This window comes from Thunnus thynnus, chromosome 23 (assembly GCF_963924715.1).
Source record: "Thunnus thynnus chromosome 23, fThuThy2.1, whole genome shotgun sequence".
In the NCBI taxonomy this organism is placed as follows: Eukaryota; Metazoa; Chordata; class Actinopteri; order Scombriformes; family Scombridae; genus Thunnus; species Thunnus thynnus.
The window spans coordinates 2,856,560-2,869,476 of NC_089539.1; the positions used below are offsets into that span (position 1 = coordinate 2,856,560).

The window sequence follows — 12,917 nt, forward strand, 5'->3', positions numbered from 1 at the left end:
GACTCTAACTGTACACCATCTAGGCAGTCCATGCATGGATTAACACAGTCCTTAGATACTGTTCCATTACGTCTATAGTCTCTAACAACAATCCTAAACCTCTCCTAACAGTTACAAGAAACAGAGTCAGAGACAGCTTCAGTAACATTACTAGTAGTCGTGGGTTGAGACTGAGAGTATGACCAGCCCTGGTAAGTGACGTGCAAGAAATAACGTTATAGCCTATCAATTTCTTTGCTAGTCAGGTGGATAAATTATTGATCCACTAATGAACTTGTTGACATTTGTTGTTGCTTTCACGTAAGCTCTGACGTTACAAGACTCAACATTCGCTTACATTATATCACTGCAACAAAGTGCATTATTTGGGCATTTTCAGCAGCGTAACTGGGAAACTGGGCATGTTTGTCATCATAGAAATAGATCATAAGATTGTGGTGTTTTTAAAACTTCAGCATAGAGGATTGTGATGTTTATGGCAACTTCAGCAATATCTGCTGCCTTACATTTGAAACACAGCTCTGCTTGCTCACCAGAGCTACTCAGACTGCAGATGCTTCTCTGTGCTGTCTGTGGCACAGCTGCTTTCAGTGTTGATAGGCTATTATTTGTGACGTGTAACCGCTCAGATAGTGCTAGGGGTGGGACATTGCTCAAGACCACAGAGTGGTGACTACAGACTGAGAGAGGTGGCTGCATCAGAGCCAAAGTAGCGCATATCGGCAAACATAATGATTCCGATAATCGTAAAAATGCTGAATATCAGATCCAATAATCAGTCAGGCTGATCGGTCAACCCCTAATACTTACTTTATTTTGCAGTATTTCACAATAATCAATGACCTAAATTTGGGAATAGTGATTGTTTTTAATTTTACCAAGCTGAGATGGTGAAATCATGTCAAAGTCGAGCATAAGCATTGTTTTAGTGGTCCCACTGGGAAAATAAAAAATATCTTACTCATCAAAGAGTTAACAAGATGATTTAATCATGGCTCCCTTTGCTGAGCAGAGATTCATTTGTAAAACCAAACAATTTTTTGTAGAATTTTACGTTAAAATGGTCTAGAGTTTAAGAGTAAAAAGAGTATAACAAAATTGAATTACTTTTTACCACTAATACTTACACATGTACAGCATGTACATACTAAATATAAAACATAATAAATATGAATATAACGTAAATATAACAATAAAAATAATTCTGGTTAACTGCTTTTTGAACCCTAACATTTCAAAGAGCCCATTATGTCTGACAAGTATTTAGTCCACTTGATAAGCTGATTAAAAGAGGCTGTGTAGCAACACAAAGCAGACTGCTCTGCCAGAACCAGAGATTTTTTTGCAGGATGTTGTTTTTAAGCTTTCAAGAAGAAGAATGCCTGTAACAGCTTCTCAAACATAAGGTGTATAAAGAAGCACAAGGGCTGTTAACTGCCAAGCTTCAGTGTGTCACAAGTGTAAACCATGACATGATGCTGTGTGTGCACTTGCTTGAAAGGTCCAATAAAAATTTATTTTACATTCTGTAATCTGGTGTAAGTGAGGTTGAAATTGGATATTAGAATGGGATGAAACTAGAATTGAGTATTGTTGAGATTTTATCATGCCTAATTTTTTATCCCCTCACTATTACAATATCTTTTCTAGTTCTTAGTGATCCCTTGTACAGATTTGTATCCGAAACGGGAAACCAAAATCTGTTGAAAGGAAAAAGCAGCTTTCCCACAAATTCAGGGTCCAATCAACATCATTTTTCATAAATAGCCAGATATTCTTTATTCTAGATATTCTGTTTCCCCACCTATATCTCCACAAAGTATTCACTGATCTCTATCAAAAAGTACGCAACATTACAACAGGCAGAAAACTACTTTCTCATCCACTCTGCCCTGAGCTGTAATTACATCTGTTGCAGTAGGTTTTTAATATGATGCAAACTTTCACCCTCTGTCGCTGCTCCACAAATGAACAATTCTAAATTTTTTATTGTTGAGCAGCTACAGCTTCCTGTAACCTTTATCACAAATGTTAGAAAATGCCAACTCCTTAGCAGAATAATAGTAACATAATAACAATAATAATATTTCATAATTACATTAATACGTAAATAAATGCTAAGTAGGTGTATATTGTGACACGGAAAGCTGACAGATCATTGTTTTTAAATTCATGGCAGGTTTAAAGGATACTTTATATAAAACGAATTCATTGATTGATTCTGCTGCCAATCAAACTTGTATGCGTTTCTATTGGCTAGTTTTACTGCCTCCGCCTCTTTTTTTCTCCTGTGTGCACTCATTCTTCACTCTTGAGCAGTTTAACTGAGTGGGGCACGTGCCTTTGTCCCGCTCAGCCAGTCAGGGCCCAGAGGCCCCGCCCCACTGATGTAACGGTGTCACTTGTTTATTAATATAAAATGTGTCACATGTCCAAATTGCACCAAATTTAACACTGCCTGTCCTTGGGTCCCCAGTAATACACTCGCCAAGTATGAAATACATCAGATGAACTGTTCTCGAGATATGCAAAGGACATACATACATACATATATGCATACATACATATATGCATACATACAGACAGACAGACAGACAGACAGACAGACGTTCTTTGCTTTTTAGTTAGATGAACTGCAGTGCCCATTCCAAACATGTCTGAGACATCCTGCACTAAGTCTTGAATGTACATGTCAAGTTTTGTTCACAGTACACAGTTCAGTAGTAAAGCTTAAATCTTTCACTTTTTCAAGTTAATAACACCACAGATGTAACCCCACCTCCAACCACAATGTGGGTTGCAATGGCAGAGTGGTGCTGTTCGTATGCCCGCTCATTGACTCCACAGGAAGAAGAACAAGCAAATCAACATTGTTTATGAGATATTTTTGTATATTTCTCGAGAACCGCTCATCTAAACAACTTCACACTCAACACTGCACTCCCTTGGATCCCTAGCCATACAAAGTCCTTAATCATGCATCATTAATCCACACACTAGCTAAAAGATGTATGTATACCTAAATTTATTTTGACTGTTATTTTTCAAAGGGATGGCTTTTCCAAAGTTTCACTATGTTTCATGTTGTTATTAGCTGTTGTTTTATAAGTTACTTTCTGAAGGCAATCATAATCTTGATCTTGACCTTGAGTTTTCAGCTGTCTGTGCCGCTGGACCATCATCAAGGCTTCAGCATTTACTCATGTGACATTTATCCCTTAAGCACAAAGTCCATGACTGCACTGTCATAAGTACAAAGCACACACACAAACACAGCCCTGCACTTCCTTTCACTCATATGAACCTCTGTTTGAAATAGCCCAGCTGGGGACTATACAACAGCCAGCAGCCTTTAGGCCAGCCAGCAGACAGCCTAGATATCAGGTTGCAATATTAATGTATTCATTAAATATTTATGAATGTTTTATGTTGCACTCTATTGTGCCTATAGCAATTTTAGGTGTGAACTAGCCTTTCACACATTTTTGTCTTTGCTTTTTTTGCTAACAGTCTTCGAGCTGTCTCAATCTCTGTTTCCAGCTCTGCCTCTCACATATATCATAGTCATGTTTGTACAGAAAGTCTGTCTTTTTTTCCCTTTTCCATCACCCTGCTGTCTCCATCTCTGTTTCTATCTCTCTCTCTCTCTCACTCTCTGTCGCTAAAGACTTGTATCTGGGGGAAAACATGCCTCCCGCTGAGTTGCGCATGTCAAAACAGTTGGACTGGAAACTATCATCTCTGCTTACACTCCTTGAATAAACGAAGAGTGAGAGATGAAGAGGTGAGATACAATGACCAGATCGGGGGGAGATGTGAAAAATCAGGTATCATTATCAGGGGAGTAAGTGTCTCCCGGAAGACAACAGACGGGTCCTGATTTGAATTCTGATCTATCATTCTGTGTTCGCTTTGGCCAGTGGTGCTTTTGTTGCTATGCCAATGTCAAGTAGCCCTAATTAGTCCACTCACTAGCTACCTTGCAGATATGCTCGCCAGGCAATAAGGGCAACACTGTGACTGCTCCAATGGTGGCCAGATTGGGACAATTACACATGTACCATCCGGCAGGTACTATGCAAACACCAACAGTGGAGGAGTGGCCAAAGTCCTGAGAGGAAGGATGCTGCCATTAGTATTGTCATGGTCACCGTTTTTGGATCTGGGTTCTCTGAGGACAAATAAACTTGTGGAGAGATGGCTAAGAGGAAAAGAGAGGGAAGCAAGGACTCAAACACAAAAAAAGACTCAGATCTGTGTTGTCCCTGCTGAAATCAGAGTTTTCCCACTTATTAAAGGCAATACAAAAGACAAAGAAAGCTATCAAAAGAAAAGAAAGAGACAGATAAGACATGAAAAATGTCTTTTTTGTTAAACCTGCTTTGTGAATCCAATTAGTCAAGCGCAGAGGTGTAAAAGGAAAAGAAGAGAAGGAGCAGACAGTTTCAGAGAGGGTAGGAGGAGGGGGAGGGAGCGATGGATGAGTAGGAAGGGCTACTGGAGGCAGATACAGAGAGAGGCAGAAAGCAGGACAGAGAGACAGACAGAAAAAGAAGCACAGCAGAGAGAAGAGAGGGGGAGGCAGAGCAGCAGTGTCAGTATCTCTCTCGCTTCCTGCAGGCTCTGTGGCTGCATGGTTTCTACTAGTCAGATTTTCATCTTGAAGGGGCATCAACAGTGTGGTGACGTATGATCTTTGAATGATGGACTACTAAGCCAAAACTCAGCCACTCAGGCTTATCACCTGTGGGGACGTGCCACACTACGCTACCTTTGGGGACTGAGATTAAAAAGCCATACTGGGAAGGAAAGCACTCCGACAGACCAGTGGATTGCTGAGGAATGGTCTCTGTGTAGAGGTAAACCAACACACTGCACAATCGTATACTAACACTGTCATCAGTGAGCTAATAGCAAGGCAATGTGAATGTGTTGCATGAAGGCACTGTAAAGTAAACACACTGCAGATAAACACACTGTACACACAGCATGCTGACATGTTGTTGAGCCTGTGAGTCACGATCTTCAAGCAGTGATTATTATAAGTAGAGAATAATTTGACTAAATGAGTGGCTGTCAAACAGCAAGGAACATGGGTTTTTACAAGCTAAAACATAGCTGAGTTCACTGCCCCCTAAAGAGATTGACTCTCCTATTGTAGGAAAGCTTGTACAACACAAAACCAATCAGCCTGAAGACTTGTTTAAATATGTCCTTAGAGTGAGGTCAACTAGAGGACAGATATTTCATACAACAGAAAATACAGCTACAAGAAATGATGAGTTTGACAAAAATCACAGAGCCAAAAAAGATTTTTTTTATACTGCAGCAACTATGCACAGTAAATAAGACAATTATCAAGACTATAAACTGCAACAGAGCTAGAAAGGTAATAACTGTAACTCGTTATCAAAGCAAGAACCCGTCATGGAGAAGACAAGTAAGTAAAAGCTGAGAGTGAATGTTCCCTTTTTCAAGGAACTACTAGGGCTGCAACTAACAATTACTTCCATTACTGCAGGTTATTCTGTCAATTTAAGTGATCAATTAAGGTCAGAAAATACTGAAAAATACCTATGACATGTTTCAATAGCCCAGGTGAGATTTTCAAATTGTTTGTTTTGTCAAGCCAACTGTCCAAATACAAAGATATTTAATTTACAGCAATATATAACAGAGAAGAGACGCAAATCCTCATATTTGAGAAGCCGAAACAATTGAATGTTTGGCATTTTTGGTTAATAAATGACAAATGATTAAATGATTCTAAAATTGTGGCTGATTCGTTTTCTGTTGACAGACTAATGGATTAATAGACTAATTCTCTCCCTCGCTGATTTGACAGACATGGGCATCCTTTTAGAGATATACTTTAAGTGCAGATCAAGACAACCTGGGAAGCTGGGCATTTTGCCAGAAATTGGTAGGTGTATTATCAGTAGTAGGTGTCAGAGTGAATGTGATTGGCTGGTTGGGTTTAGGTACAATTTTTGCGTGGTTAAGGACAAGGTCAGCCCACGTCTGTCAACAGGTCCCACACTCCAGTGCCATCTTTTAGCTTCAGGCATTGCATCTTCCTTGTGAAGCATGCTGTTTATTTGAAATAACCACTGTAAAATGGAGAAAATGCATCAGCTATTCTCAGTAACAGCATATGGAGAGCATCTACAACCACTGCTAATGTGGTTGAATTTACAATTCTCCACCACATTTACAGATAAACTACATACGGTATTAGTTACAGATTTATTTATATTGGGTATTATTGTGTGTATTGGATGGATATACCATTTTACTCCTACAACACAATAAAAAATTATTAATTTATTCAAAACATCATGGATTCTAGCTGCAACCCTCATATCTTGGACTACACTCATGGCAAATGCAGCAAATATTTTTGGTATATTTCATGATAATTACAACAAATCATGATTGGTCAAAATGAATTATAGAAAACAAAATAGTCTAAATTCTGTCTCATTTCAGTAACTGGATCATTTTAAACTGCAGGTAGATTTCCAAGTTAGAAAACTAGATCATCTAGCAGACACAAAATTTAGTATTGTCCTGTATTGTATATCTCAATGGTAAAATTAATTACAGCCATGGTACAAGAAAACAAGTATGAATGTGCAAACCATATCTAGAGTCACTGTCTTCATAGATAGTACAATATGTACTGTAAAAAGAAAATGTATTTCAGATTTCCTTGATGATTTCCTTTCAGTAATAATGCCAAAGGAAACAATGTTTTGATACTTTATTTTGAGACAATATATTGTATAGAATTTTCTATTCTTTAACAAAAGAAGCCAAAGTTCTGAAATTAAATTATTTCCAAACGCAAGCGAGGACATTCCCCTAATAAAATAGCCGTAAAATTGGACAAATTTTGATCTAAATCTAGAACTGAACTGACCTGTTGTTTTGTGAGTCCATCGGCATAACAGTTTATACATTAAGACATAAGTCTGCTGAGAACCATTTAACAGTTTTCAGTGCTCATTTGCTGAGCAACACATGATGAGAACCATCAAAGACAAAAGGCAAGGCATCAAAAGCCTGATTAAACACATTGGGCACACACACAAACATGAGCACAAACACTCACAGACACAGGCGTCCAATTAGCACAGAAAGAGCAAGCTATCTGTCAGGGGATGATAAATGAGTTGAAATTAGGTGGAAGTTATGTGATGCAACATGCAGGCCAGTTGGAAACGATCTGATTTCAATGTGACATTTCTTTCTTTTACTCTGTTTCTCTGATACCTGCCGTCCTTTCCCTCTGCAGGATCAAAGATGAAATGTGATGGAGAAAGAGAGCAAGGGAAGGTCATGACAATGAAGGGACATGACATCATTCTATGCTTCAATCAATTCCTCTCTCGCAGTCTGTTAAGGATAAAGTGGGAGTGAGAAGGCTGTGAATGTCCAAGAGTCAAGGGATAAGTGTGATTGCGTGGTTTGGGATGTGAAGGGATGTGAAGGGGTTAACTGGGTCCAGTACAGAGGAAAAAACACACAAGCTTGTTTTCTCTTTCTCTTGGACCCTCCCCTCCTTTCTGTCATCTGTACCATCTCCCTCCTCTGTTCTCCGGAATATGAACAGACCACATCTGGACCTTCAGCATTCACAGAGAGATCAAGAGACGAGTGTGAAAGACGTACAATACCTGAAAAGTGGAGAGTAGTGGAAAGAGGAAGATTGTTCTGGCACTGGCATCATTTTCAGGCGGAGATGACACTGAAGGCAACAGTACAACGGACAATGACGAGACAGAGCTTTGCATGAAAGAAAGCATTGATCTTAGTGCGTCGCACTGATGTTGCAAACCACATGCCCCCCAAAGAGGGGTGGGTGTGTGTTGCTTTCTGTGTTTGACAAACAGACTTTTCGCTTTGCCTGAGTGGAGCCAGTATCCCCAAAGCTAAAGCTCACGGAAGACTTTTTTTTGTCTGTCACATTTCGATGTTCGGAAGAATGCTGCAAATCAAGTGGATGAACTGAAGATTGATCTTGACAAGTCAGAATATGGTGGGATGGTTTGACATGCTCCAGCAAGTTCTTCGTGGCCACTTCGATTGCTGTTGAGCGGGAGAGGATACTGTTGGGAGGGAGTGGTGAGTTTAGGCTTTCTATCACACCTGCACTCAGTTTTCTACAGTCCGAACCACATCTGAAGGCACAAGTGTTTATAGCTTTTCCAAACAAACCTAGTAGCAGTGAGGTCAAAAAGTCTGTCATTGTTGAAAGGTAAAGATGCAATAATTGTTAAACTGAACAATTCCGACGACCTTTTCTGAAAGAGAAAATAGGTTTCCCTCAGTTTTACACACAAAAAGTGACAAAAGAAATCAAGTGGAAGAAGTTCAAATGCTGTTTATTTCCTCACCTCCAAACACCTGGCCAATCATTGTATGAAGTTGGCATGCTTGTCAAATTGTCTGCATTGGAATGTTACAAAAAAAAAAAAAAAAAAAGGGATTTCTGACGCTGCCTGACAATCTGAAAAGCACTTTGGTTGAAGCATACTGGACTTGTTTGCTCTTTACCATAACATATCTGGCCCAGTGTTGAAACCAATTTGCCATGTGACAAATTGCAAATTAGACAATATACATTTGACAATCTAGCACTTGCATTTGATGACATACACTAACATCAGTAATGGTGTGATATTTCTGAATATAAAGTGAAAATGTGGTGTTTTGATAGCTTCTTTGCTCTTATCTCTTTAAACTGACTTACAAGTATATACAATATGACTGACCCCTGCCATTACAACAAGCTTCCCCTTACTGGAAGGGTAATGTTATTTATACCCTATGCACTAAACTGCAGCACATACACAAGCATCAACCAGATGCACTATTGAATTTTTCCAGGGATTGGCCTCTTCAGTCACAAGTCTTGTTATGCAATTAGGCTTCTGTATTACCGATGTTTCCAAGAAAAACAAATCACCACCCTGTAAAAAATACAAAGGGTGTACTTTTCCAAGAGTTATGCCCCCTGTGCAGTTTCAAAGTTAAAATTAGCAAGTATCCTTAAAAAGTCACTTGAATGTTTTATACAAAGTGATGTTCACAGAAAATATTTTCCTTTAAAACACTCATTATCTACAAACACAATGTGTTTCCAAAGTTGTGCTTCAGCATTCTGAAGAAGTAATCTGTAAAAACTAAAATTCCAGTAATATCATGATGTCAATTTTTTTCCAATTCAAAGAGGTATTTAAATAAATTATTCTGGGAGGCGAATACCGTACTATCTTGTAACCTTAACCCTACCTTCATTGCATGATTATATTCTTAACTAAAAGCACTAAAGGCAGTGCCAGTTGCGAGCTTGCTGTTCGACAGTTCAACAAATTCTGGTTGAAAAAATGATCTGGTAGAACTGAATATGCCATGGTTCACTTTTTAACAAAGACCTTTTCTATCCCAACTGCCTTCCAGGCCTCTTCCTCCCATCAGGATAATGCACACATACCCAGTGTTGATTTCTGCAGCCACCATGAGCAACATGACTGTGCTTGACACTGCTGACCCCTATGACCTTGACATGACCTCCTCCGAGGCCATCTACCCCATCAGCTTCCAGGTACTGTGTTGCTACAGCCTCAGATAGCTTTCTAATGGATTCACTGTCACACGACTGCGAGATATTTTCCTGCTAGTAAAAATTAGAGCTGCAATGATTAATCAATTAGTTTCCAACTATGAACTTAATCATAAACTATTTTTATAATCAATTAATCATTTAGTCATTTTTTAAGAAGATTTCCAAATTCTGTGATTCCAGTTTCTCAAATGTGAATATTTTCTGGTTTCTTTAATCTTCTGTGATATATAATAATCTTCTTTGGCTTGTTGACTGTTGGTCGGGAAAAAAAAAACACCATGTTTTTTCTGTTGGTAGGTTTCTCTGACAGGCTTCCTGCTTTTGGAGATAATTTTGGGCCTAAGCTCCAACCTCACAGTGCTGGTCCTCTACTGTATGAAACAGAACCTCATCAGCTCCGTCTCCAACATCATCACCATGAACCTGCATGTGGTGGATGTGTTGGTGAGTTATTATCAGTTACTTTTTTGCACACAGGGACTTATCACATGGTTGGGGTGGTTCTAAACAAATTGAAAATTAAAAAAGGCTTAGTGTTTCGTTAAATCCTCCACTATGCTTGGGCAGTAAGCTTCACTCATATGGAATACTACATATCCCATTTGCTGTGACAGTTGCACTGAATATCAAGTTCAAGCATCACATTCATTTGGTACACCTAACCAAAAAGTGCCAAAATATCTGCTGGTGTACCATATGATTGAGGTATATCATACTAAATTAGATTGTTTATTGTACCCCAAAACAGGCAGCATACTTGGCATTGAACATGCTAGCTAGATCTATATAGGCTGTCTTGCAGACAGATTAATCCTAAGAGGACAATTGTGAGCTTTCCTTCCACAGCAGCAACATGGCCAAAACAAATGACTTCTTTTCATAGACATGTTAAAGTGATTAAAAATGCAAGCCATGACTTTGACAGAATTTAGCAAAATTCAGTTGTTGCCCCACCAATGATGAAGTATTTGTGGATGCCAAATTTAGCTAATCTATGACTATGACTATGATGCACCAGGACACAATTACTGATCAAAAAAAAAATAATACTGATATCACTAATATACACAGCTAATGCTTTCAAAATGTGTACTGTAAATTTAATAAAAATATGGTTGACAGTAATTTTTTCCACTAGCTTAAATAAAACAGTAGCAACAGCAACTACAACTACTATCTCCATGCTTTTTAATTTTTTTTTATCTGGTCCTAAATTAATTTGGAATTTGACCTGAAATCCTGTCTGTTTCCAGGTGTGTGTATGCTGCATCCCGCTGACAGCGGTGGTGGTGCTACTTCCTTTGGAGGCAGACACTGCCATGATCTGCTGTTTCCATGAGGCCTGCGTCTCCTTTGCAAGCGTAGCTACTGCTGCTAACGTCCTGGCCATCACTGTGGACCGCTATGACATCTCAGTGCGGCCAGCGAACCGTGTGCTTACAATGGGCCGAGCCGTGGCTCTACTGGGATCCATTTGGGCTCTGTCCTTTTTCAGTTTCCTGGTTCCCTTCATGGAAGTAGGCTTCTTCATCAATTCTGGTTCGGACCTTGTGAACCAGACTGTAGTGGTCACAGTGGCTCATACAAATGAGTACTACACGGAGCTGGGTCTGTATTATCACCTGCTAGCACAGATCCCTATATTCTTTTTTACAGCTGTGGTAATGCTAGTGACTTACTACAAGATCCTTCAAGCACTCAATATTCGCATTGGAACACGTTTTCAGCACAACCTACCTAAAAAGAAGCAAAAGAGTAAAAACACAATCTCTTTGAGCACTGCAACACAAGCAGAGTCGACTGACGCTTCACAGAGCAGCACAGGGGTCAGGGCAGGTGCGAGTGCACCTTTGGGTATGCGTGCATCAGTGTCAGTCATTATTGCGCTGAGACGAGCAGTAAAGCGTCATCGGGAGAGACGAGAGAGGCAGAAACGAGTCTTCAGGATGTCTCTTCTTATCATCTCTACGTTCTTACTTTGCTGGACTCCAATAACTGTGCTCAACACCATCATCCTCAGCACTGGGCCCAGTGATTTGACTGTTCGCCTCCGCTTGGGCTTCCTGGTGATGGCCTATGGAACCACCATCTTTCACCCACTCCTCTATGCGTTCACTCGGCAGAAATTCCAAAAGGTTTTAAAAAGCAAGATGAAGAAGAGGGTGGTGTCTGTAGTTGAAGCTGACCCTACACCAAACAATGTGGTCATCCATAACTCGTGGATTGACCCCAGGAGGAACAAGAAGGTCACCTTTGAGGACACGGAAGCCAGACAAAAATGTCTATGCTCACAGGATGCGGAGTAATCGGATTAACTCAAATGTAAATATGTCAAATATGTAGAGTAAATTGGAATTGGTTACACTCATAAGAGTGAAGTAACAGTCTATGTCTAAAATTCAGAAGCAGGTGTTTTAGAGGGAAATACAGAGTATGGTTTATGCAAATAAGGGTGGAAAATATTTGGAAAAAAAACAACAAATGTGACTATAATGGGTAAATATACTACAAGTCTAAACAAGCTTAACAGAGGTACGCTCATTAACAATGGAATACATAAATCCTTGGCAGCTTATTAATGAATAATAAAAATAATGACCTCAGAAAAGGAGATGTATTCCTTGAGATCAGAGGAATAAATAGATGAGGTGAGGAGTTTCCTTAATATACACATCACATGTAAAAAGGGAGACTAACATCAGTTGATGTGTATAAGTACAAGGATTGCATTTACAGTTAATTATTGCCTCAATACAAAAAAGGTGTCAAAATACGTGTCATGTGCACATGAAGAGGGTAATTTATTGCTATTTATTGTGGAATGTCGTGGAGTGGTATCAAGGACAATTCAGTCATTACTCTGTATTTAAGCAGCACTGCGTGTTGTTCTCAAGTTAGCGTAATATGAGAAAAATGTCTATGTACAGTCATAGAATACCTTGATATTGTTTGTCACCGTTTGTAATAAACAACCAAAAGCACAGTATGTCTCCTGCTTCTCTATGTGGAATTGGATCAAGGACAGAAAGCATCAGTCCACTGGGGGTCAAGCATTGGCATGTGAAATTTTGTTTCTCTTTCCTCAAAGACGTCCCCTCTATCTGTTTTATATCATATGGTGAAGAAATGAGGGACAGCCTTTAAAAGCTATATCAAATCTAAGGTCACTGTGTGTTTAGAGAATCTGTTTATGTTTTCTGCAAGAAAATTACATAAATGACTCAAGTATGAAGGAGAAGAAGTACTGATAAACACCCTGTTTCTTCTATCAATGTAAGTTATGTGT

General features: G+C 39.3%; 2 protein-coding genes across 2 annotated transcripts in view; one reads left to right on the forward strand and one right to left on the reverse strand.

Moving 5' to 3' along the window:
- Positions 1–12,917, reverse strand: part of cog5 (component of oligomeric golgi complex 5) — a 65,389-nt gene that overhangs the window by 37,302 nt on the left and 15,170 nt on the right. The window lies entirely within an intron of this gene.
- LOC137175895 (G-protein coupled receptor 22-like) lies at positions 4,527–12,614 on the forward strand. The gene is made up of 5 exons (XM_067581830.1): positions 4,527–4,859; positions 7,298–8,127; positions 9,466–9,610; positions 9,929–10,075; positions 10,885–12,614. The coding sequence occupies exons 3-5, from the start codon at positions 9,488–9,490 to the stop codon at positions 11,935–11,937; spliced, it is 1,323 nt and encodes a 440-aa protein (XP_067437931.1). The 5' UTR covers positions 4,527–4,859; positions 7,298–8,127; positions 9,466–9,487; the 3' UTR covers positions 11,938–12,614.